This window comes from Hemicordylus capensis, chromosome 1 (genome assembly GCF_027244095.1).
Source record: "Hemicordylus capensis ecotype Gifberg chromosome 1, rHemCap1.1.pri, whole genome shotgun sequence".
In the NCBI taxonomy this organism is placed as follows: Eukaryota; Metazoa; Chordata; class Lepidosauria; order Squamata; family Cordylidae; genus Hemicordylus; species Hemicordylus capensis.
In genome coordinates this window covers 231625041-231650280 of record NC_069657.1, presented here as the reverse complement: position 1 = coordinate 231650280, position 25240 = coordinate 231625041, and the positions used below count along the sequence as shown (strand labels likewise).

At 43.2% G+C, this 25240-nt stretch overlaps 1 protein-coding gene and 1 pseudogene across 3 annotated transcripts in view; both read left to right on the top strand.

Moving 5' to 3' along the window:
- Positions 1–3035: 3035 nt before the first annotated feature.
- On the top strand, positions 3036–5091 carry LOC128333118 (actin-binding protein IPP-like; annotated as a pseudogene).
- A 3146-nt stretch (positions 5092–8237) lies between these two features.
- LOC128339545 (UDP-glucuronosyltransferase 1-6-like) overlaps positions 8238–25240 on the top strand; it is a 72374-nt gene continuing 55371 nt past the window's right edge. For 2 of the 3 annotated variants that reach the window (XM_053283677.1, XM_053283675.1), the window contains exon 1: positions 8238–9151. In XM_053283677.1, coding sequence (XP_053139652.1) covers positions 8288–9151 — 864 coding nt within the window. In that variant the 5' untranslated portion in view covers positions 8238–8287. Of the gene's footprint in view, positions 9152–18924; positions 19794–25240 lie in introns of those variants that run through there. The other variant, XM_053283674.1, reaches the window with a different exon arrangement.

The window sequence follows — 25240 nt, the reverse complement described above, 5'->3', positions numbered from 1 at the left end:
AGTCATTTTTATAGATTGGCAACCCCAAGTGCCAAGTGCCATGGCCCCTCTGTTCATAGCAGACGGACCCCCAGTTTTGATATCCCAGATGTTGTTGGACTACAACTCCCATCATCCCCAGCTAGAATGGCTAAAGGCTGGCGTTGATGGGCATTGTCATCCAACAGCATCTGGGAACCCGAGTTTGGGAACCCCCGGTTCCTGGCTTAAGCAATCACTTTTGTTTCTCAGTAGTATTTGCCATAGACAGTACATTTTGCCAATGGCAAAATTACATTTGGCAATGTAATCTCCAGTAATGATGAAATGAAGTGGGTAGGTGCGTGTATTCTACCTTTCCTGATATTCAGAACATTCTCTGCAGCCATCAGTGCTTCCTGATGGGAAATACGAAGTCTGGAACCCAACTCCTAGTACCACCAGACCTCACCCATTCTGGCATTCAAATTTGTAGAGAGAATGATTAAAGAATTAGAGAAATTGGAAAATAATCATTCTCACCCATGACATAACTTCAGAGAGGAGGCTATTGCTGCACTCTGTGATTTATTCAGATAATACAGCATAAAGAAGAAGGTAAAGGAGCCAAAGTCACATTAAATAGAACCAATTATGAAAAAAGAGGTCATCAAGGATATTGTGACTTTGTCAAATGCTTTGCTGCAATCAAGGACAGTCTTCTTCGCTTTGTGATATCACAGCTAGGCCCAGGCAGACCCATAGACAGGTTGTTGTTTGTACTTAGGACAGATGGAGGCAATTCATCACCTGCTCTTCTGTAATGTAATAGAAAACAACTAAGGTGGTAAAACCAGTTGGACAAATTTAGCTTGGCAGATTTCCATTGTTAGGCTAATAGTTGTTAATGACCATTAAATACCTGCCCCCCATTTTTTGTGTGCCCCTCCTAAACTTTCAGGCTGGCTATGGACCTGTAGGCAAACCAATTGCAATAACTGTGGGTATTCAATTCAAACATCACACCAAACTATAGTTAGGACAAACCATGGTCTGTAAACCTACTTCAAACCATTATTTCTGGTTTTCCAAACAATTGCAACCCATGGTTTATCAATTCAGCAATCACACCATTAAACCATAGAGATAAGGTTCCGTAAGCATGCTTTGTGTTATGTACCCCAACCTTAGACTTAAAGGTACCAGCTCAGAGGTATGTGGAATTGAGGCCTGTGTCTGATTTCATTTTATATTAAGAGTTCAATTAAAGGCCTGAACCTGAGGTGAACATGACACCCAGATCTGCCTGGGTAATGCCTGGTAAATGAATTATAGAGGCAGGGGTAATCTAGCATAGTTTATCAGTGTTTGTGGAACTCACAAGAGACAATGGGTCAGGCTTAATTACCAGTCTCACACTGCTGAAATTAACCTGCTGTCCAGTAATCCCCTTACCTCACTGACAGGATGTTTCTGCCTTAGTTAAATGTGTTGATTAACTTGCCTCACACCTGTACCCCTTTTGATGTCACTTTAAATACACAAGAAGTAATTTAATTGCTGTCTCACACAAATAGAACTAATTCTCTCACTAACTCCTGACTTTTAACACCTTTTGGTACTAGGCTAGCACATCTGGGACAAGAGAAGGGGCCCATTTGCAACTCAGAGATGCAGATTTGCTTTGGGCAATGTCCCCTCCTCAAGATAGCAGCTAACAGAAGATGGGATTAAGATCTCTCTGAACTGAGCAAATATCTTGAGCTAATTTTGGTAATTAAAAGACAATATTCAGAGGATAGCAGGAATGGACGCCTTTTGTGATCCAGAAGACTCAAATGAACATCAAAGAATGGAACCACTATAAGAAGGAGTCTCTGGACATGGCAGAGGCGCAGTCTTATGCCTACGGGCATCTTGTGCCTACAAGCAGGATCTACTCACACGTGATCCCAGAGTTTGCTGCTAAGCCGCGGGGCTAGAAGCAGGAACTCTGTCCATGGACAGGAACTGTCTCCTACAGGCAGTCTTGTGCCTACAAGCAATCTTGTGCCTAAAGCAAGATCTGCTCACAACCAATCCCAGAGTTTGCTGCTAAGCCGCGGTGCAACAAGCAGGAACTCTGTCCATGGACAGGAGCTGTCTGTGACTTCTACTGCGCAGTGAGAAGTCAAGACTTCCTCAGCCATGGTGCTCTGACTCTCAGCCGTGATCTGAGCAACTGCTAAAACTTCTGTCTCAGCCAAGAAGCCTCGCTCCTTCAGCTGAAGAGATCCACTGCTCTCAAGTCTCTCTGATCCTGGTAATATGCTGCTCCTACAAGAACTGGATCCCTCCATCTTTTCCCCTCCTTCTCCTTCCCCCCCTTTTCCTCTACTAATTCCTGATCTCCCCCAAACCATGCCAGCCCTCAGCCTTCCTTACCCCCCCCCCCTTTCTGTCTATATCTGAATTGTATTAGGCTCTAGGAAGATTTAATACACACACATATGTTAGTTAGGAACACGTTGAATATTGGTGCTGGCTAGGATGTTCTGTTTAAATGCTGTTAGTAATATATTGATAGAGTGTCCTGCTTTCTGCTCAGTTTGATTGATGTTATTATTTTATACTCAATAAAGCCCGTTAAATCTTTGAGGATTGGTTTGATCTCCCTTCTTCCATGCGCCCAGATCCTACATGGTCACCATATAAAAGAACTTGGTCACTTGGTGACACTATGAGCCAGGCCTAATTTTGTATGCTAGCTAATGAGCATATTTAGTATATAAATCAGGCCTGGACCATAACATTTGATGAGATGTCTGAATTAAACCCCAGGCTGCCATTTTAGTAAATGGCATAGTTCTCTCCATAAGTTTCTCCAAAAATAATAATAATAGACTGTCTTTACCAAGTTGCACATCACATTAGCCTGTTCATCCTGATCCACTCTAGTTAGAGCCTGTAATTAGTTCATGAATTTCTGGTTTCAGTAATAGGGCCTTTCAAACTCTATTAAAAGAATACTGTGAAGCGTGTAAGTCTCCTAAAGAAAGCAAGATTAGTAGTTTCCAGCCGACAGTGAAGGTACGTCCATGGAGGAAAGCAAGGAAGTATCTTTAAGAATACAGGAACAGGTACGCAGCCTGGGGGGTGCTTCTGGCTCCAAGCCTCTCTCTGGTGTCTCAGGTTGAGGTAGTGGCCAGAGGTGCCTTCTATCAGCTTCGGCAGATATGCCAGCTGTGTCTATTTCTTGAGCTAAATGACCTCAGAACAGTGGTACATATGCTGGTAACCTCTAGACTGGCTTACTGCAGTGCACTCTATGTGGGGCTGCCTTTGTATGTAGTCCAGAAACTACAGCTGGATCAGAATGTAGCAGCCAGGTTGGTCTCTGGGTCATCTCAGAGAGACCATATTACTCCTGTATTGAAAGAGCTACACTGGCTGCCGATAAGTTTCCGGGCATAATACAAGGTGCTGGTTATTACCTATAAAACCCTAAACAGCTTAGGCCCTGGGTATTTAAGAGAATGTCTTCTTTGTCGTGAACCCCACCGCCCATTGAGATCATCAGGAGAGGTCTGTCTGCAGCTGCCACCGGTTTGTGGTACATGGGGATGGGCCTTCTCCGCTGCTGCCCCTAGGCTTGGAATGTGCTCCTTGTTGAAATAAGAGCCTCCACATCTCTGACAATTAAAAAAAAAAAACTTTAAATACACATCTGTTCACCCAGGCTTTTAAATAAATACCATTTTAATAGTTTTAACATTGTTTTAGAATATTGTTTTAAGGTTTTAAATTGTTGTAGTGTTTTAATTTTTTGCTATCATTTATTTTAACCAATGCTTTAATTTCTCTGTTGTCATTTATTTGTTTTAACTAATGTTTTAACTTTTCTGTTATCATGTTTTGTTGTAAACCGCCCAGAGATGTAAGTTTTGGGTGGTATAAAATATGTTAAATAAATTAAAAATAATAATTAATAAAGGTGGATATTCTTTGGAGAGACAGTAGAGCTCTTGCCTGCAGGGAGGCCATTGGAGTGACAGCTGAGCTCTCAGCTGTGCGGGACATGTTGGTAGTTTCAGTCAGTACTGAACAACTGTCTTCCCTGTACCTGGCTCACAGCCAGCTGGGAGTGGCAGTGGAGGCGGATTGGTCTATGCTGCAGAGAAGGATTCCATGATTCTTGACTGCATAGAATGTTACAATCCTGTTACTGTTAGAGATCCAGCTCCAGATAGCATCAACCTTTTGCACCAGTAACCCTAATGACCACTAGGGGCATCTAGCTCGCTCTCTCTGAGCTGAGCACCATGCTTTTATAGGTCTCTTTCTGACCAACATGTAGCCAGCAGTTAGATATAGATCTTTTCCTATCCTCGTGTACTTCCGAATAAAGTAGATTAGTTTAACCTTACATGAAACTCCGTGTTTATCATTTACAAGCTGTTGCTCCCGAGACCCTGCTAACTTCTGCTGTGATATGGGAGTGAGTTAGCTCCTGAAATACTCTGCTATATAAGTAACTACCCCCAACAGTTACCAAGCAGTGGATGACTATAACCTCCATGAACCACCCTTGCTGTGGACTAGGAGTATGTGCCTGTTATGTGGCAATCTACACATTTTGGAGTTTGGGTTGAAGCAGAGATTGGCACCTCAGTTGAACATTTTGATCCTGAAGAATATAGCTGGGAGGTTCTAGGCAGCATGGCACTGCCATGCTACAATTTTGGGTGCTGCGAAATGCAAGGTTTAATTTATATTGTTGGAGGCATTGCCAGTGAAGGAATAGAGCTGGGTTCTGTGAAAGTCTATGGCCTAATATTGAAGCACTGGTCTGCAATGGGCACCAGAAGGGCATATCTGGATGTGACTGCTCTGAAAGACTGTATCTGTGCAGTCAAAGGGCCAAGACGCACTTCTAACTGCTGAGAAATAGGTGGAAGTTGCTTCAACGACAGCACCAAGAACTGGCACATTCATTGTAGCTGTAAGCAGTCTCCTTTACACCATAGGAGGCAAGATTCAGCTGCTCCAGTAACTTCAGATTCTGTCGAGGTTTATAAGCTGTATCTGGATACTTGAACTGAAATTGCTAAAATGATCACCAGCCACTTTGAGGGAGGCATGAGAGTGCTTTGACCAAGGCCCCTGCGCTGCTTTGTGCTGACGAGCCAGCCATGACGACTGCTGAGGGAGGGCGTGTGAATTTGCTTGCCTGCTGCTGGGCAGGAGAAAGTTCCCAGCCCAGCAGCAGGCAAGCATTTGTGCCCCCTCAGCAAAGAGAGCCGAGCCTCAGCCTGAGTCTAGCTGGAGATGGTTTTGGTGAAGAGCTCTGAAACAGTGGGAGGGGAGAGGGTGAGAGTGGGGCAGGTTTCTCTTCACGAGGCTGGTGGAGACTTTCCGCTAAGAGGCAGCTTGTAAAAGTGCAAAGGAGCAGAGCCGTTGAAGAGCTGCTTGCTTCCAAACTTCCTGTTGAAGAGGTGGGGCGGGGTGACAAGAGCCAGAACTGTGATGAGATGCGTCTCCATTTGAACCCTCTCTTCCCCTTGCCGCAATCTTTCTTTCTCACACACATTGCCTTAAGATTGCTTACTAAATAAACATTAGCAGGGATCCTCAAACATGATCCAGAGGAACGCTTTCTTGTTTCAGCTCTGTAAGTCAATTAGCGGGGATAGGTGGTGGGGAAAGTCATTTCTGATTTTTGTTTGCATGTTTGCATTCCCATGTTGATCGTAATTAAATGACAATCGTCATCTCTAGAGAGGAAGACTCTCTCTGTGGAGACTGAGAGGAAATAGTAGTAGCCAGTTTGTGCGTTCGTTAACGTTGGCAATGGCATCATTGTGTTTGTAACTTGAGCAATAACATGCTCTCACCACCGGCGTGGTGGTTGCTCCTTCTCCCTATCTCTCGCTCTTTCTCTTTCCCAAGTCAAGCCTCGAGTCCTCCGTTTCCCACCTTGCTCCTTCTGTTAGCCTCTGAGTCCCCTGTTTCTCTCTTTGCTCCTCCTCTCTATCTCGCTCTTTCTCTTTCTTTCCCAAGCCAAGCCTCCGAGTCCTCCATTTCCTTCCTTCCTCCTTCAGTTCTCTCTTTTATTTTCAATAAAAATTGAAAATTACAGACCATGGATCGGGCAAAATCATTGCACTTTTTCTAAAGTATTGCAAACCTCATTCCATTAACTTCAGGTACACTAAAACTATCAGCTTCCCAGGATGGAACTGAGATACTATCATCTCCCCACCTCCACCCCCACCCCCCAAAACCTCGTCAGGTTTTACAACAGCCATTTAGTAGGGCTCTGATTGGTAAATTAAGCAGCTATGGATCATTTCTTGCTATGTTAGGGGGAAATTAAGCTTGTGTTTGCTTATTTGATAAATGTGACATTTTTTTCAAAATAGTAGTCTTTTTAATTCAATCAAAACTGAATTTTTGATCAAGTATGCAACAAAGTCTGCCTTTGGTCCCAGATGAATTTTTGTTCCTCTTAGTCTGCTGCAAACAGGACTTGTTTTTTATGGAGGTTTTGAGGTTATTAAAAAAAAGATAGCTTCTCTGATTCTTTGGGCATAATTTTATTATCTACAAGTAGAGAAAGGACCAGAAAAAAATATATCAGGTGGCACACAGGAAGGATAAAGTACATTTCGGGGAATACGAACTTTGTCCCACCATGTGTTATCAGAAAGAAAAACAGTATAGTTCTCATTCATCATGCTCCCATCCTAAACATCAATAGAACTGAGCCCATAGGGAAATGTTCTGTTTATTGATGTGTTATAGATGAATTGATTATAATAAATAAAATACTCTTGAGTATATTAAAAGTACCTTTTCTTCATAGTTAACACAAGGAACATGGGGGGAGTGAATTGTCTGGAAGGTGCTTGGCCCTCACCCATGCCTACAAGAGATCATAATTTCTGTGGATAAACTATTTCTTTACAAACTCCTTTTATTCTATCCTGGGGGGTAGGGGAACAGTTTATTTGTGGATTGCCACATATTGGCAGCAGATGGCACTGAGAATATCACACATCTTTGTACCTAGTGTTGATTTCTCCTTTTGTTTATTGCAGTAATTTATGATGATCTGGAAAAAAGCATGTCAGATGATTGGACGGGAGGGGGCGTGGGGGGGGCGCAATTTCAGTGCTTGCCCTAGGCGCCATTTTCCCTAGTTATGCCTCTGGACAATCTACATAAGTTTGGGCTTGCTCTTTTTGCAGTTAAGCAAAGCTAATATGAATCTCACTGTAAAGGAACCCTGTGCAAGATGGGACTTAGCCTCCATTATCCTGAAAGCCAGAGCACCACATTTACAGCATCCACCAGACCTGCCCATTATCAATTCCCTAATCCTGTCTAGTGCAGGAAGAAATGATCACTTTGGACCTCAACTCCCCTGTGGGGATGGTAACTGGAAAACCTTTTCAACTATGGACAGGCGGCAGCCTCAAAGTCACCTCTGTCCACTGAGGCAACTCATCCTCTCATTGGCTGAGGAGCTGTTAAATTGAGCCCTTGTGGCCTACTTCTGATTGATGGAAGGCATGCAGCACCCCTCAAGATGCTTTACCTGAGAAATTCTTTTAAAAGTATTGTTTTGCCTGTGTTATGTTCTTAGTTACTTTCCATCTATTTACTGGGCCACCCGTCACCCAGATATGTAAGTGCTTTGCTTAGACTTTAGAATGTGTTAAAGTAATATTTTAGAGAGAACCATCTCAGCGTGTGTGTGTGTGTGTGTGTGTGTGTGTGTGTGTGTGTGTGTGTGTGTGAGAGAGAGAGAGAGAGAGAGAACGAACACTGGCCACTCAGTTGAACTACTTTAAAAGGGAAATGTAACAGAAGGGGTGAACCAAGCCAGACTCCTGCTCCACTGAGACAGAAAGGATTCTCCAAAGGTTGGTTCAGACCAGTTCTGAATTCTCTCTGGAAGCAAAGTGGTGGCAGTGACTACTGGGACCTTGCACTGGAGCAGGGGTTAGGGAGTGAAACTACCTAAACTCTATGCAGTTGGGCTCTATTCTTACTAAAGTCCATCTAATAGTTTCTTAATGGACAGGCTTCTGCATTCTTTTGCATAAATTTTTGCCAAATTTTTGCTGCAGTCCTTTCTTCACTGCTTCACCTGATGTTACATTTTCAGGGCAAACATTCTCAGGGAATTGTTTTGATAAGCTATCTCAGCAAATTGTATTAAACTAATGATTAACAAAGATGGAGTGGACAGAAAGCCGCTATAATAGTGCAGGGCTTATTTCATTTTTAAAAGACACAATGCAAAGAAGTTTCTTTCACTGATGAGATTTTTCCAAGCACAGACATGGGTTTTCTTTTTCAGCAGCCTGACCATTTGGCTCTCTCGCTTCTCTCCTTGCTTGCCATCTTCAGTTTCATTGAAAGTGAGAAGCTGTTAGTAATACCTCAAGATGGAAGTCACTGGCTCAGCATGCGTGCCGCAGTGGAGAAGCTCAGCAAAAAAGGACATGAGATTGTGGTGGTAGCACCAGAAACAAATTTGCTCTTAAAGGAATCAAAGCATTACAAGCGGAAAACATATCCGGTGCCATATACACAGGTAGACCTTGATGATGGATTTCAAAAGTTTGCTACAAACCTCTTTCGTAAGGTCTCTTTTCCTTTCACGATTCTTAAAGAATATCGGAACAACATGTATATAATAGATATGTTTTTCTACAATTGTGACAGCCTTCTAAAGAACAAAGAAATCATAAAGTATCTGGAAGAGAGCAAATTTGATGCACTTTTTACAGATCCAGCTTTGCCATGTGGTGTCATTCTAGCTGAATATCTCAACATCCCTTCAGTGTACTTTTTTCGTGGATTCCCATGCAGCTTAGAGCATGCAATTTGTAAATCTCCAAATCCTACTTCCTACGTCCCAAGATGCTATACCAGATTCACAGACCAAATGACTTTCACACAACGTGTAATTAACCTTTTTGTTAATTCCTTAGAGACGTCACTTTTTAAGACACTCTATAACAAATATCAAGCCATTGCATCAGAATTTCTTCAGAGAGACATTCACTTACCAACACTTTACAGAAATGGTTCAATCTGGCTTTTGCGTTATGACTTTGTGTTTGAGTACCCCAGGCCTCTTATGCCCAACATGGTTTTCATAGGAGGCATCAATTGTGAGGAAGGAAAGATCTTGACACAGGTATGTCCATTATTTTTTGGTAAAATTATGTGAGGAAAAATCTGCATTTTAATAGGAAAGGCTGTGTGATATAAAAGTATACGTAAGGATATGCTTAAGAAATAATAACAACATGGTGGATGGCAATCAGGACTGCTATCTCTATATTATCATCATAATAAAGAAACCATCAAAAATGTTACTAATCAAGTTAAAGAATTCAGACAAATCAGTTGGAAGAAATCAAAACTGCATTGCAAACAGTAAGTCTGCAATTTTATGCACACTTACCTAAGATTATCCATTGGATTCTATGGGCAGCATCCGGACTAAGTTAGTAACAATTAAGTCCCATTATAATTAGGTCCCATGAGGAACTTGTCTCACTGATGACTAACTAGTCTAGATGTGGCCAATGAAGTTTACTTCCATGTAATTGTGCCCAGGATCAAATTGACCTGCAATAAATATTGCTAGGTATATACTATAGTACATTATTGATTGATTGGTTGATTGAATTGACTCCTCATCTTTCCGCACTAAAGTCACCCTAAAGCAGCTCATAATGTAAAAGAGCAGTCACCTGATGGGATTCTATTTGTGAAGCGGCTAAGCAGGCCAAGTTCCAATTGGTATCTAGATGGGATACCACAATTGTTGAAACACTGTTGAAAGTGATTTAGTAAGGCATGAATGTAAGTGTAAGAGATAAATTTTGCTTGTATAAAATGAAGCTAAATTCCATCTATGCTCACCTTAAGTGGCACAGTGGGGAAATGCTTGACTAACAAGCAGAAGGTTGCCGGTTCAAATCCCTGCTCTTATGTTTCCCAGACTATGCTGCTATATATGCATATGTGCGCTCTCTCTCTCTCTCTCTCTCTCTATATATATATATATATATATATGTATGTATATGGCAGCAGCACTATAGGAAGATGCTGAAAGGCATCATCTCACACTGCGTAGGAGGAAGCAATGGTAAACTCCTCCTGTACTCTACCAAAGACAACCACAGGGCTCTGAGGGAACCAGGAGTTAAAATAGACTTGATGGCACACTTTACCTTTAAATAACATCCATGCATGCCCATATGTGATTACTTATTAAAAGCTTACAAACCTCCAGTACCCTAGAAGTTGAATACAGAGAAAAAGCAGAATTGGGATTGAATATTATAGTTCTATTACATCTTCCATTACAATTCATTGTGAACATTCTGAAATTTACCATGGTGTCAGTGAATTTGCTTATATGTCACACTTAAAGAAGTGAACATAATGTAATCTCATGCTATCGTGATGTATCTTGGTGAAACATGATCATGTACTCTCATGATACCTTGATGAAACATTCCTGTGATGTTTCAGCCTTTTCATGTTTGAACCTTTTAGCCTCAACTATCTTCGTTCTTATTGATTAAAACAAATTTACATCTAGTGGTATAGTGCTGCAGGGATGGGAAGACTTTCCTCCTACTTCTGTACTTTCTCCTACTTTCCATACTTTCTTTCCTCCAAGGTGTCAGTAGTGATGCAGCGTTCTTTACTTTCTAAATGGAAATAGTATGCTGCTCTTGCTATTCCAACAGTTTGTTAGACAATTTAATATTGGACTAAATTGATTTTATTACTATTCTTCCTGTTTTCTATTACAAGGAGTATCCTCCAAGCTTTTTGGTTGAAAATCCAGAGTGCTCTTCTGAGTAAATAACCACATGAGGCTCTCTAGGATTAGGAAACTATCTTTGACTTCCTGTAACAGAACTCCCAAATTATTGCATCTGTCTAAGTAGGGTATGTGGCCATTAGGGTGGGCGTGGCTTTGGGGCATGGCTGTCTGAGTGTGGCTGTGGGGGCTATTATGGAGAGTACTTGCATGTCTGAATGTGCAACTACATCACTTTATATATCAGAATGACTGCTTTTACAGCCTGTGTTGCACAATACAGAACTATAAAATTAAGGCTGCATTCTCACAACCATGTTAATCCTGGATAAATGGGGTTGACCGACATTAGTGTAATCATGTGAACCTACATGCAGTGGGAATCCTGGCTAAGTCCTACAGAGTTAATCAGGATATTTGAGTTAGGATCAGATCTGAATGAGACACCACCCTGGATGCCACAACCAGAATCAAATGATCATGTGAACCTGCACCTCTCACCAGTCTGGCTACCTGCACACCATACACCCTCACCTACTGCTACTATGAATATTTATATACCGCTCTTCAACAAAATTCTCAAAGCATAGAAAAATAAATAATACATCAAGATGATGTCCCCCTGTCTCCAAAGGGCTCACAACTAAAAAGAAACATAAGATAGCCACCAGCAACAGCCACTTGCATGGCCACTGTGGATACCTGCACCCAGAGTGGACCACCATGCCTGCCCACACTCTAGGGCCATGCAGACATAACACTGTTTGGCTCCATTTGCATGCCCTTCCCACACTGACCCACACTTCAAGCTGCAGCACAGCATGCCATGGTCAGCAGCAGAGATAAGCAGCCTCACACACCGCTGACATATGCCGCCAGTGAAGTGAGAGGACCAGTGCCATGGAATGCAGCTTGCCCACTTAGGGAGGCAAGGGGTATATCTGTTCTTGTGTGACAGGTGGAGAGACAGGTGTGGGAAAGGTTGCATAGGTAGTCCCTGGACACCCCTTCATCAATGGTGCCCTCAGTTTGAAGGGGCTTCCTCTTTCTGTTTCTATCTTAGGCCAAAGTCCCCTCAACAAATTTACTCCCATGAAAGGCACCGGAAACAGTTCAAATCAGTTGGAGGACCAATTGATTGGTTCTGAAGCGGGGAGGAGATGCCAAGTTGATGGAGGGGGAAAACTGAAGGCTGGGCATACTCCTCTGTGCTAAGCTAGCTGGAAGGATGCTTTCTCCTCACCTTCTGCCAGCTGCCTAACTCACAGTGGCTGTGTGCAGGGAACAGTCCATCCCTGTTCTCTCCCTGGATGTGCACCTGCCCATTGTGGGTGCAGGCACTGCCCCCAGTATGGGAGGCACCTTAGACTGAAGTGTCCAGCATGCCCTGGAGTTCAGGCATTTTCCTAATCCAACCCCAGGGTTCAGGAAGGATGCCTGTTTGCACAGCCCACCTGTCAGTCTACTCCTGGACAGCCCCTTTATGTGTAACTGCCTCCCCTCTCCCTGTTGGGGTGATCAGTGATCTGGTCACCAGGATCACGACCTGGCTGATCTCCCCATGGCAGGGAAAGGGTGAGTAGTAAGGGTCAAACAGAAGTTACCACCAGAGAAGTGAAACTCTCTAGACTGCCGTGTGAGACCGAGCACAGTTGGAGCTGCTTTGGTGGTCCGCTCCAGCATCAGAACTAATGAGAATGTGGTGAGTGGTGATGTGCTGAATTTGAGACAAATTTGGATTGACTTATAAATAATCCGAGCTGCTTTCCAGTTTGGTTGGAAATAGCTCAGTTTGTTTCTGAGCCAGTTGTCAGGGCCCACCTGAAGTTGGAACTGGGAGATTAGTGTTTGAAATATATAGATGTTAAAAACAAGCAATATGTTTGTGACTCTTATTTATTTTAAACCCTTCATTTTTTATTACGCTGCCATCACCAAATTAAATCCTAATTTGGGTTTCTAACACTAACTTTGGTATTGTGCCCGAGTGGTAATGTTGAGAGAAGTAGATATAGCTGAAACAGTTTTAAAATTCTAAACCAAAGAAAATAACTTTATTCTTCTACAATAGCTCCAGTGGTTTCTTGTTCACTACAATTTAGGGTCACGCACATAATGGTTTCTGAAAGTAGTAACCTTAGCATTTACTTGCTAGTCAATACACCACATGTTATCTTTCAATCTGGTATTCCAAACTTATATAAGATTGTGTCAGTGTGTCAACAAAGGCTTTACTGTAAAGATACTGCAAGTGTCTATTAAGCTTATTTAGATGTTCAGCATTTTTCCTGGGACACAACCTCTCTGGCTGTATAACCTGTGTTTAATAACCATACACTCCCAGAATTTATGAAGTGATAGTCAAGCTTGATTTGCAGAGATATTTCCAGGTGTGTACAACCAACCACCAACCTCCCAATTCCACCCTCAGTCCTACTCTAGGGACCCAAACCAGATATCCTCTCTCTCACCTAACCATTCCTATCTGCATCTAACTCTGGCTCCCTCCAGCTAGGTCAGTTAGCTTCAAATTTTATAGACACCTCTTTACTCCATTCCATAGCCCCATCCTTAGAAATTCTCTCCAGAGGAAGTTCCTAAGTTTAAATTCATTTTGACTGACAATATAAAACAAGCTAATCATCACACCAATCCAACTCAAAATGAGTGCAAGGCTCTGGGGTGGGGGATATATTGAACAAGAGCTCTCAGCAATATTTGTTTGTTTGATTGTAGGGATGTGCGAACCGGTTCGAATTCGAGCAGATTCATAGTGTGTCATTGAAAATCTCATTTGCTATCATAGAATCTACACTCAGAATACCTCAGAAACAACAGAACCCTGTACCCCATGGGTTAGAAACCCATGGGGGTGGTTGGCACCCTATGTGCACTACACCACCACTCGCTCTGGGCCACCCCAGCACCCCCCAAGTGCACTTATGGGGCTGCTGAAAGCTCCATTATACCTTATGAGGAAAAACCTTAAAGACGCGTAAACTTCAACAATTCACCAAAAATCAGCCCTCTGCCCAAATCCTTTGAAAAAATTCAGGTAGCTTCCTTGCCCCTACCTGGCACTACCACCAACCCCACACTGCTCTAGGCCACCCCTTTGCCCCCGACGTGAAGCTATACATTTGCTGACACCTCCGTGCTTCTTTATGGAGAAAAACCTTAAACTTCTATAGCTATACATTTGTTGCAATCCTAATTATTCTCTAGGAGGAATTCAAAAATACTTCAACAATTCACCAGTAATCAGAGGAGTGTCCAATTGCCTTGGAGTTTTGTGGGTGGTAGGTACCCCTGTCTGTCTACCACCCACCCCACTTTTGTGCCCCTAGGTGCTCCACAATAGGGGATATGGACTGGTTCGGGTCCCATTATACTCTATGAGAAAAATAATTAAAAATATTTCAAATATTCATAAAAAATCATAGGGGTGTCTGATTGCTTCAGGGTTTGCATGGTTGTTGGTACCCATGGGTGCTCCACAATAAGGAATAATGGGCTGGTTCGAGTCCCATTACATCCTATGAAAAAAAATAATTTTCAAAAATTCATAAAAAATCATACGAGTGTCTGATTGCTTTGGGGTTTGGGTGACAGGTACCCCTGGGTGCCAGCTACCATCCTACCAATTTTTGGGTGTCCAAACTGGTCCAAACCAGTTCAAATCAGTTTGAACTGGTTCGAATTCAAACCGAACCAGGGGGTGGTTCGAACAAAACCAAAACCGAACCACCCCCTCCTGTTCGAACCTGGTTCGAATTCGAACTGAACTAGGCAAACCGGTTTTGTGCACATCTCTGTTTGTTTGTTTGTTTGTTTGTTTATTAAATATATACCCCACCCAAAACATATGTCTCTGGGCGGCTAACAACAATTAAAATTCATAAAAAGTTAAAACAGTTACTTGTAAACATATCACACATATAAATGTTAAAACAATACAATAATTAAAAACCATAAAATTAACAAACAGTATTTTTTAATTAAAAACCTGAGAAGGCTTGGGTTAAAAAAAGCGTTTTCAAGTGTTTTTTAAAAATAGCCAGAGATGGGGAGGATCAACAGGGAGCGCATTCCACAATCTCGGGGCAGCAGCCAAGAAGGCCCGTCTCTGTGTGACCACCAAACGAGTTGGCGGTAACTGGAGATGGACCTCCTCAGATGACCTCAGTGGGTGGTGGGGTTTGTAGCGAAGAAGACACTCTCTTAAATACCCAGGACCTAAGCCTTTTAGGGCTTTATAAGTTATAACGAGCATTTTGTATTTTGCCCAGAAACCTGTCAGCAGCCAGTGTAACTCCTTCAGCAAAGGAGTAACATGGTCTCTCCGAGATGACCCAGAGACCAACCTGGCTGCTGCATTCTGAACCAACTGAAGTTTCCAGACTACGTACAAAGGCAGCCCCACGTAGGGCGCATTACAGAAGTCAAGTCTGGAGGTTACCAACAAATGTACCACTGTTTTGAGGTCGTTGATCTTGAGAAACAGACGCAGCTGGCGTATCAGCCGTAGTTGATAGAAAGCACCCTTGGCCACCGCCTCAACCTGAGAAAGTAAGGAGAGGTGTGGATCCAGGAGTACTCCCAGTCTGCGAACCTGTAGATCAAAATGGTCTCTGGAGTTCTGACCCCACACAATAAGTACCTCCATCTTTTCTGGATTCAGCCTCAGTTTATTCTCCCTCATCCAGCCCATTACTGCTTCCAGGCAGGCATTTAGGGAGGATATGCCATCACCTGAAGAAGTTGACATGAAGAAGTAGATCTGGGTGTCATCAGCGTACTGGTAACACCCAGCTCCAAATCCCCTGATGATCTTTCCCAGCGGTTTCATGTAGAAGTTAAAAAGCATTGGAGAGAGTATGGGGCCTTGAGGGACACCATACTTAAGCTCAGATTTTGAAGAGCAACAGTCTCCAATCAACACCATCTAGAACCTATCCGAGAGGTAGGAGCAGAACCACTGTAAAACAGTGCCTCCCACCCACAACCCCCTCAGATGCTCCAGAAGGATACTATGGTACATCGATACTATGGTTGATAGTATCGAAAGCCGCCGAAAGGTCCAAAAGGACTAACAGAGTCACACTTCCTCTGTCAATTCTCAATTGGAGATAATCCATCAGGCCGACCAAGGCAGTCTCTACCCCATAGCCCGCCCGGAAACCAGTTTGAAATGGGTCTAGATAATCAGTTTCCTCCAAGACTGTCTGGAGCTGAGAGGCCACCACCCTCTCAATTACCTTGCCCAGCCACGGTAGGTTGGAGACAGGCCTATAATTGTTCAACTCTGAGGGATCTAGTGCAGGCTTCTTTAGAAGAGGTCTAATAATTGCCTCCTTAAGACAAGGAGGCATCCTGCCCTCCCTCAGAGAAGCATTTATGATTTCTACCAGGCCACCTACAACAGCCTCCTTGCTAGATAGAATAAGCCATGTTGGACAAGGTTCAAGAGAACAAGTGGTAGGCCTCACCGATCCAAGCAGCTTGTCTACATCCTCAGGAGTCACAAACTGAAATTGATCTAGTCGAATCGTATAAGAGGAATTATTGGACACTTCCAGTTCAGACATCAAATTAATTGTGGAGTTTCCATCTAGGTCGGCCCGTATCCGAGAGATTTTGTCCGCGAAAAATTCATTAAACATATCACAGCGGGTGATATGGTTCCAAATTCTGGTTCGAGGAGAGGGGCAGATACTAGCCCTCTCACAACCCTGAACAACTCAGCCGGACGTGAACTCGCAGAAGCAATATGGGCAGAAAAGAATTGCTTCTTTGCTGCATGTATTGCCTGAGCATAGATCTTTGTGTGTGCTCTGTGTCATAATATGTCAGATTCGAGTCGAGTCTTTCTCCACTTGCGCTCCAATCACCTACCTTGTCACTTCAGCCCCCGTAGATCTTCCGTATACCAAGGGGCCAATTCTGAAGCGGGTCAGAGGGAACACTTAGGAGCAATTGTGTCTACTGCCCTGGTGAGCAAGGTGTTCCAGTTCTCAACCAGGGCATCAACAAGATCACCATCAAAACCAACATTAAATCTTTCCAAGGCTTCTTGGAATCCTACTGGATCCAATAACCTCTTCGGGCGGACCATTCTAATAGGCCCCTCGCCCCTGCGGAGGTGGGAAGTGGTTGTGATCCCAACCTTAACCAAATGGTGGTCCGTCTATGACAATGGGGAAATCACAGGAGTCCCCACCCATGGAACACCACCATGATCAGCGTAAAATACCAAATCAAGTGTGTGACCTGCAGCAATGCAGGTCACATGCTTATAACCACCAATGCCTTACCTTCTGTGCTACCAGTGCTCCAACTGTGGCATAGGCCAGGCGTTCCCAACCTGCAGTACTCAAGATGTTGCTGAACTACAATTTCCATCATGCACAGCCACAATTTCCATCATACACAGCCTACACCAGTGTGGTGTAGTGGTTAGAGTGCTGGACTAGGACCGGGGAGACCAGAGTTCAAATCCCCATTCAGCCATGATACTTGTTGGGTGACTTTGGGCCAGTCACTTCTCTCTCAGCCTGACCTACTTCACAGGATTGTTGCGAGAAGAAACTCAAGCATGTAGTACACTGCTCTGGGTTCCTTGGAGGAAGAGAGGGATATAAATGTAATACTAATACGAAGAAGAAGAAGAAGAAGAAGAAGAAGAAGAAGAAGAAGAAGAAGAAGAAGAAGAAGAAGAAGAAAACATCACAAAATACAAAGATCTACAAATTGAAATTGAAAGGCTGTGGCAGAAAAAGACCAAAATAATCCCAGTGGTAATTGGCACCCTGGGTGCAGTTCCAAAAGACCTTGAAGAGCACCTCAACACCATAGGGGCCACAGAAATCACCATCAGCCAATTACAAAAAGCAGCTTTACTGGGAACAGCCTATATTCTGCGATGATATCTATAACAGCAACAACATTGACAATAAAATTCAGCCATCCCATGTCCTTGGGAAGGACTCGATGTCTGGATAAAACAAACCAGTCAATAACACCTGTCTGACTGTGTAAACAAGAAATAATAATTAACAAGCCGACCCCTGCACAGAGCATCTGTGCACTCTTTGGGGCCGGCTACCTCTCTCCTCACCACCCCAGTCTCTGGCCGGCCGAGTGCCGCGGCTCGGCCCGCCACCGCCTCGCCTCCGCGGCCGGGCCACACCTGCCACCTCTCTCCCCCCACCGCAGTCTCTGGCGGCATGCCGCCATGGGCGGGCCCACCGCTGGGCTGAGAGCCGCCGCCGCCGCCGCCAGCGGGGGCCGCCGAGAGCCGCTGCCGCCATCTGTCGGGCCTGCCAACCCCCACCCCAGTATCGGGGCCCGCCGCGCTGCCACCTCCTCGCTCCTTGGCCTGTCCTCCCCATCGCTGCCAGGCCGGCCCGCCAGCGGCCATGGCCGCCACTGCCGCTGTTCTCCTGGGTGTACCTTACCCAATCAGGCGCCCCCGCAGCCCAGCCAATCAGCTGGGCTGCCGGGATGCACGTTCGAAAGGCACACCCAGGAGAATTAAATATATAGATAATAATGATACCTTAAACCCCCAATTTACATTGATTTTAATGCCACGTTATCCGCGGTTTCATGGTTTTGCACACACACACACCCCATGGATAATGGGGTTCTCCTGTACACTGAATCATATCACTGGTTCATTTAGCCCAGGGGTCCCCCCCCCCCATCCTCGGATGTTATTTGACTACAGATCCCATCATTAACCATTGTGGCTGAGGTTTTTTTACTCCAACAACACTACCACAAAGTTGGATCCCCAGTGCTAACCCAGTGATGTCTACTCTGACAGTGGCTCTTAAAGAAAGAAAGCGTTTCACATTATTTGGTGTTTCACATTAGTGTTTCACATTATTCATATTATATATTATCTGATATCCTGGAGATATATGGGATTGTGCCTGAGAGTGCAAAGCAAGTGCTCTACCACTGAGCTATGGCCCCTCCCCAAAGTAAATGTTTAACTAGAAGCCTTGGCTTTTAGTTAAATATATACTTTGAAGAGAGCAAAGAAGGCAAACTTTACATAAGGTGAGGTGTCCATACACAAGGACATAACGTGCCTGCAGAGAGAGAGAGAGAGAGAGAGAGAGAGATGGCTCCTTTGTTCCATTCTCATCAGTTTGATGCACTGCTGCTTCTCCTGTCTTCCTTGAATTTTGTTGCTGGTGGAAAACTTCTGGTGGTACCCATGGATGGAAGTCATTGGCTCAGCATGAAACCAGTCCTGAACCAGCTTAAGCAGAATGGACATGAAATAGTTACTGTTGCACCTGAAATAAATATGCACATAAAAGCATCAGATGATGATATTTATACTTTGAAAACATTTCCAGTGCCCTTCACAAAAGAAGAGCTGGATGAACATTTTCATGCATTTACAAAGGAAATTATTCAAGAGCTTCCTTTTTTAGTTAGGTTTGTTGCAATATACAAGAGACTGAGAGAAACATCTGCCATGTTCCTATCTTCTTGTAAACACTTATTATACAACCAAGAATTGATGAACTATCTTGCTCAAAGCAAATTTGATGCTCTTTTAACCGACCCTATGGAGCCTTGTGGACAAATAGTTGCTGAATATCTTGACATCCCTTCTGTATTTTTCTTGCGAGGAATCCCATGTGGTTTAGACTTTACGGCTGCCCAGTGTCCAAGCCCTGTTTCTTATGTCCCAAGAACTTTCTCAGCAAATACAGATCATATGGTGTTTATCCAGCGTGTGAAAAACCTGCTGTTGTACATGTCAGAGTTCTTCCTCTGTAGTTTTGTCTACACTCCTTATTCAAGTCTCGCCTCAGAGTTCCTTCAGAGAGATGTGACTGTCACCGAACTTTTAAGTCATGGATCTGTTTGGCTGATGAGAGCAGACTTTGCTGCTGATTATCCTAAACCACTAATGCCAAATATGATTGTGATTGGAGGGATAAATTGTGCTTCAAAGAACCAGTTATCTCAGGTTTGTAACTCTTGTTATTTTTTTAAATGATCAGGATGTGATTATTCAGTAGAGAATTCAGATTCAGATTATTCGGTAGAGAATTTCTATAATAGAGGTAGAATGATGATTTGAAGATGTTATGGCCAATAACCACAGTTCAGTTACTTATGTGAATTGAAATTATATTGAAATCAACAGGGCTTAACTATATACCTAACCCTATGATGGACTGTGCACAAGGTACATTAAATGTTTCAGTTATTATTTTAATATTAGAGGTAAAATTATAATCAGAAAGTTTTTTGGTCATTTCACAATAGACAGATAAATGATATAAAGGCTTTTCAATCATATGAAAGTTAGCACACTGCAATGAACACGCAAATTAATGCACCGCCACTTTAGAATAGAGGTGTGCAAACCGGTCCGGTTCAAACCTTGGTTTGACTCAAACCAGGGGGATCTGAGTGGTCCAGGTTTGAACCCGCTCAGCCCCCAAAAGGTGGTGCCGGTCCAAGTTTGAACTGGACCAGACCAGTTCAGTCTGGTTCAGGGGTCTACTGTTAAAAGAGAAACTGGTGAGGGCAGGAGGGCTTCTTTAGAACTAGAGAGGGTGGGAGGGGAGACAGGAGTACTTACAAGAAGGATCAGTGGTGGTGACGAATGTGGGTAGGGCAGGAGTGGCGGTGGCTTCCCCCCACTCCTACCAGCCTCCCCCAGAGCCGATGGCAGCCTGGTTCGAGCCTTCTCTAGCCTGGTTCAGGCCTCTGCTCACATGCAGAGGCCATTTTAGTTACCTTTGCACATACGTGGAGGCTATTTGCATGGCCACACAAATTGCTAGGTGCAAATGTCATTAAAATGGCCCCCACGTGTGTGCGGTAGGGATGTGCCCAAAGATGTTCGTGCACTCCCTGGTGGTGGTGGTGGCTTTAAGGGGCAGGGAGGGTGTTCTTACTTGCCCTGCTGCTTTCCCCCCGCCGGTGCTGTGCCCAAAACTATTGCTGCTGGGCTGCAGCTTACTTCCCTGCAGCCCCAGTGTGCATCCTACCAGAAGTGCTGGCAGGGGGGAAGTGGCAGGGCAGGTAAGAGCACCCTCCCTGCCCCCTAAAGCCCTGCCCCCTAAAGCCCACCCCCCACACTTCCAACTGGCTCAAACACCAGACTTCCGAATCAGTTCAGCATTCTACAAAAGGTGTGCCAAACCGGTTCGTGCACATTCTTAGTGTCCGAAGGCCCAAACTGGGCTGCTCTGGGCTACTCTGGTGGAGGCTGGCAGAGGTGGGGGGCTGCTGCACACATAGCTCCCCCCCCCGCAGCCACCACCGCTGCTGATTCTTCTTGTAAGTACTCCTGACTCCCTTCCCACCCACTCTAGCTCTAGGGAAGCCCCCTTACTCTTTACTGGTAAAGGGGAATCCTCACTTGCTTTCCCTTTACCAGTACATCCCCGAAATGTTCCGTGAACTGGTTTGGTGGTCGAAATGGACTGGGTCAGTTTGAATATGGTTCGGATTTGAACCAAACTGGCAAAACCAGTTCTGTGTGCACCTCTATTTATAATATCCTTTACATATGCTTTGAACAGGTCTGTTTTAAAAAATAATATTCAGCATCTATATATCACTTTTCTTTTTCTTAAAGACCTTACCAAACATTATCTTAGAAAACTAAGTAATTGTCTACATCAAACTGCCTTGGGATGAGTTTTATGAAAGGTGGTAAATAAATCAAACAATAAATAAAATGTCAGTCTTCTAATGCCTTTTCTAAAATACCAGCAAAGTTGTGTGTCATTTTAACTTTTTAACCTATAAAGCCAAAGTGTCTACTGATCTCTAGCTCTTGTTGGACTAAAACTCCTCTTATTCTCAGCTGCAATGTATGACATTTATTTCACAGTAATATATAGATGGTGGTTGTGGTGATGAATACTTCTAGCATGTTCTTCCTTCCAAGAGCTCATAGCAATATATTTGTGGTCTCCAGTCCACTTCTCCTTCAGGCAGATTACCAGGCAAGTGGTGCCATGTAAGTGACATGCACTCAACTCCAACCCAGATGATTCATTTAGACCACTGAGGTCACAAAGGGGTGTTTAGAAACACTACAGCAAAGCATGACTGCAATTCAGGTTAGAAAGTACTGATCATAAAATTTACTCTGTACAGGATACTGTATAACTCCAGTTACATAAACTTAGTAATCAGTAAGATGCACCTTTGCCCTGCTGCCATTGCTGTTTGTTGCAGATATCCATTATCTTGGGTATTAGTGCTGAACTGATGTGACCCCTTATATGAATGCACTTGGAGGAATGTGATTTGCTAGTAGTCCAAGAAATTATTCAGAAAAAATAATCTACCTTGCGTAGTTTCCTGCTTGACACCCAAAGGGTTGATAATACAGTATTTTTTAACAAGTTGTTTTAGTAAGAACAAATCTGCCTACTTTCCTTTCACTATCCCTGCAACTAGACTGAACTTGGTTCGAATTGAGGTCCACAAATTAAACCTCTTGCACCTCAAATCTTCACGTATACACCATCTTGGATCAGAGAGGATGATATCATTACACACCATACCATTGAAGTGTCCCTGTGTGCCACTCACTACAACTGTACCTAATTTGGTTCAAATCGGTTAGACGTTCCATAAGTTAGCCCACTTGTGGCTCAAATGTTCACGTGCCCACCATCTTGAATTGGGGTGGATTACACCATCACAAACTATGCCATTGGGGCATCCCTATGTGTCCCTACACCTGTAGCAAATTTGATTCAAATTGGTTAGGTGGTTCACAGGTTAGCCCATTTGCACCTCAAATTTTTACGCATCTGCCATCTTGAAGTGGGATGGATGACATCATCACAAACTACGCCATTGAGGTGTCACTATGTGTCCCTACAACTGTACTTGATTCGGTTCATATTGATCCAGGCATTGCAAAGTTGATGGTGAGGGGCACACACATGGACACACAAAATGTCGGGTGATCTCATAAGCCTACTGGAAAGTAGGCTAAAAAGGCAGATGAGAATGGACAGGAACCTCATAAGAACCAGTCAAATGAATTTGCTAACATCTTAAACTGATTTCAAGGAAAAGAACTAAAGGGCAAAGCTGCTACTCTTTTTCAACAGTGTCACTAAGTGTGACTATGGGACAGTGTGCTGGCAGAGGGAGAAAAATCTGCATGCTTAAGTTTCTTATTGCATAGTAGGCAGGACCAGTTGGATGTATCACGCGAGCCAGCCCCAAAGCAACAGACAATTCATTAAAGATTAATGTAATGGAGATACGTGAGAGGGGTTGTTTCTACAGTCTACCAATATAAGCCCCAAATGTTCTATTGGGCATAAAATCAAAATTGTCTGTCATATCTAATGTTTCTTTAAATGTTGTTGGGTTTTTTAAAGTCAGGTATATGATTGCACAGTGAGGAAGTAACTTGCCTAGGAAGCAAGAGGCTGCTGGTTCAAATTCCTGGTGGTATGTTTCCCAGACTATGGGAAATGCCTATTTTGGGCAGCAGCAATATAGGAAAATGCTGAAAGGCATCATCACATACTGTGCAGAAGATGACAAGGGTAAACCCCTCCAAAGAAAACCACATTGCTCTGTGGTCGCCAGGAGTCGAAACCGACTCAACGTAGTGTTCCCAACAGTCCCATATCTGTCTTATTGGCAGATCCTGGGGCTCTCTCTCATCCCTCCATGCATTTGCATTGAGCCCTTTGAAGTCTGGGTGAAGTCCACATAAAAGAAACAACAAAGTTCACAAAAGAAGCCCCAGTTGCTCTGCCTGGCTTTATTAATTATTATTATTAATATTATTTATTTATTGATTTGATTTGATTCGATTCGATTCAAATACCGGCCTTCCAAAATGGCTCAGGGCGGTTTACAATTAAAACAAGCTACTAAAACAATAAAGAGTTAAAACAAATTAAAAAACAATATAACAATTAACAATTTAAAAACATTTTAAAACAACAATTAAACAATTACAGTGATTAAAACCCCCGAAATTGGGTTTTGAATTTTAAAATAGACCAGATATTTTAAAAACTCAAATTTAGGAAGCTGAGAAAGCTTGGGATTTACATCTTGCAAGTCGCTAACTGTTTACTTATCAAATGTAAATAGACCTACAGACTCCTGCTAACTGACTCAGCACTTCTGGCAGATAAAAAAGCCTTTCAGTGAGGCTTTCAGTGGGAAAGGTGCGGTTGAGTGTGTGTGTGTGTGTGTGTGTGTAAACCCAGGGGATTCTCTTCATTTTGCACCTGACACTTGCTCTATGTCTTTGTGGGATGGTCTGTGTGAACAAGAAGCTTTGTGAAATTGTGGGGCTTGTTTTGTTGTTTTTACAAATGTATTGCTACTCAGGTTTCTAGGATGGCCCCCACTCACAGATGACCCCCCCCCCAACACACACACACACACACACTTGTGTCCTGTATTCAGGCAGTGGAATGTAGGCAACCCTAACTTGACGGCACAACTTTATATGCTGAAACATAACCCTTTGTTCTTTTGGAGGGGGGAGGGAATCAATCCAGTATTCCTGAGTTATTTGCCACTGAAGTTACCATCCAGGGTAAAATTAATTTAGGGAAATTATCATTTGTTTTGCTCACTCTGAAAGCAGATTTGGGAGAGGCAAGTCCTGACAATTTCTGAGGAGTGACTTCCTGGTTCTGAATGTAGTTGCTTGATAAGGAGGGTCTAGACATATGCTGGCACTTCTAGAGTTAAACAAATGTTTTCCTTTCCCTTTCCTTTTATGGGCTTTTATTTTTTTCCCTTCACTGATCCAGATAATGTATAACTCCAGTTGCATAAACTTAGTAATCAATAAGATGTCCCTTTGCTCTTCTGCCATTCCTGTTTGTTGCAAATGTTATATCTCTATTTTCCCTATCTCTGTTTGTGATAGCAAGGCGGCAAGGGGCTTTGTGAAAGCATGCAGGGTGGAGTGAGGAGGTTGCAAATAGAAGGAAATGTGATGCAGTAGCTAGATGGCAGGCTGTAAGAGCACACAAGGAGATGGTGGACAAATGGGTTTAATTTATCACTTGTATTCTTAAAAATATTGAAATTGCAAGTTAAAGTGCCCATCTTAACTTCTGCACCATATAAACTATAAAGTATTTGTACAATCTCATATATTTTGCTGCTTTAGAAAGGAGCAAAATGCACCCACACTTTGCCTTGATCTTTCAGCTTGAGATTGAGCTGGGAGGGGATGATCCAAATATCCAGATTATTTATTTATTTTAAATATTTATACCCTGCCCCTCCAGTGCATTACTGCTCGGGGCAGCTCACAACATTTATAAAACAGTTACAATATAAAATCATACTAATAAAATTAACCAAATTAAATAAGTTAAAAATCCAAGCTAAAACTACAATCATAACTAGCTTTTAAAATTCCAAATTAAATTCTTAAAGCTAAAA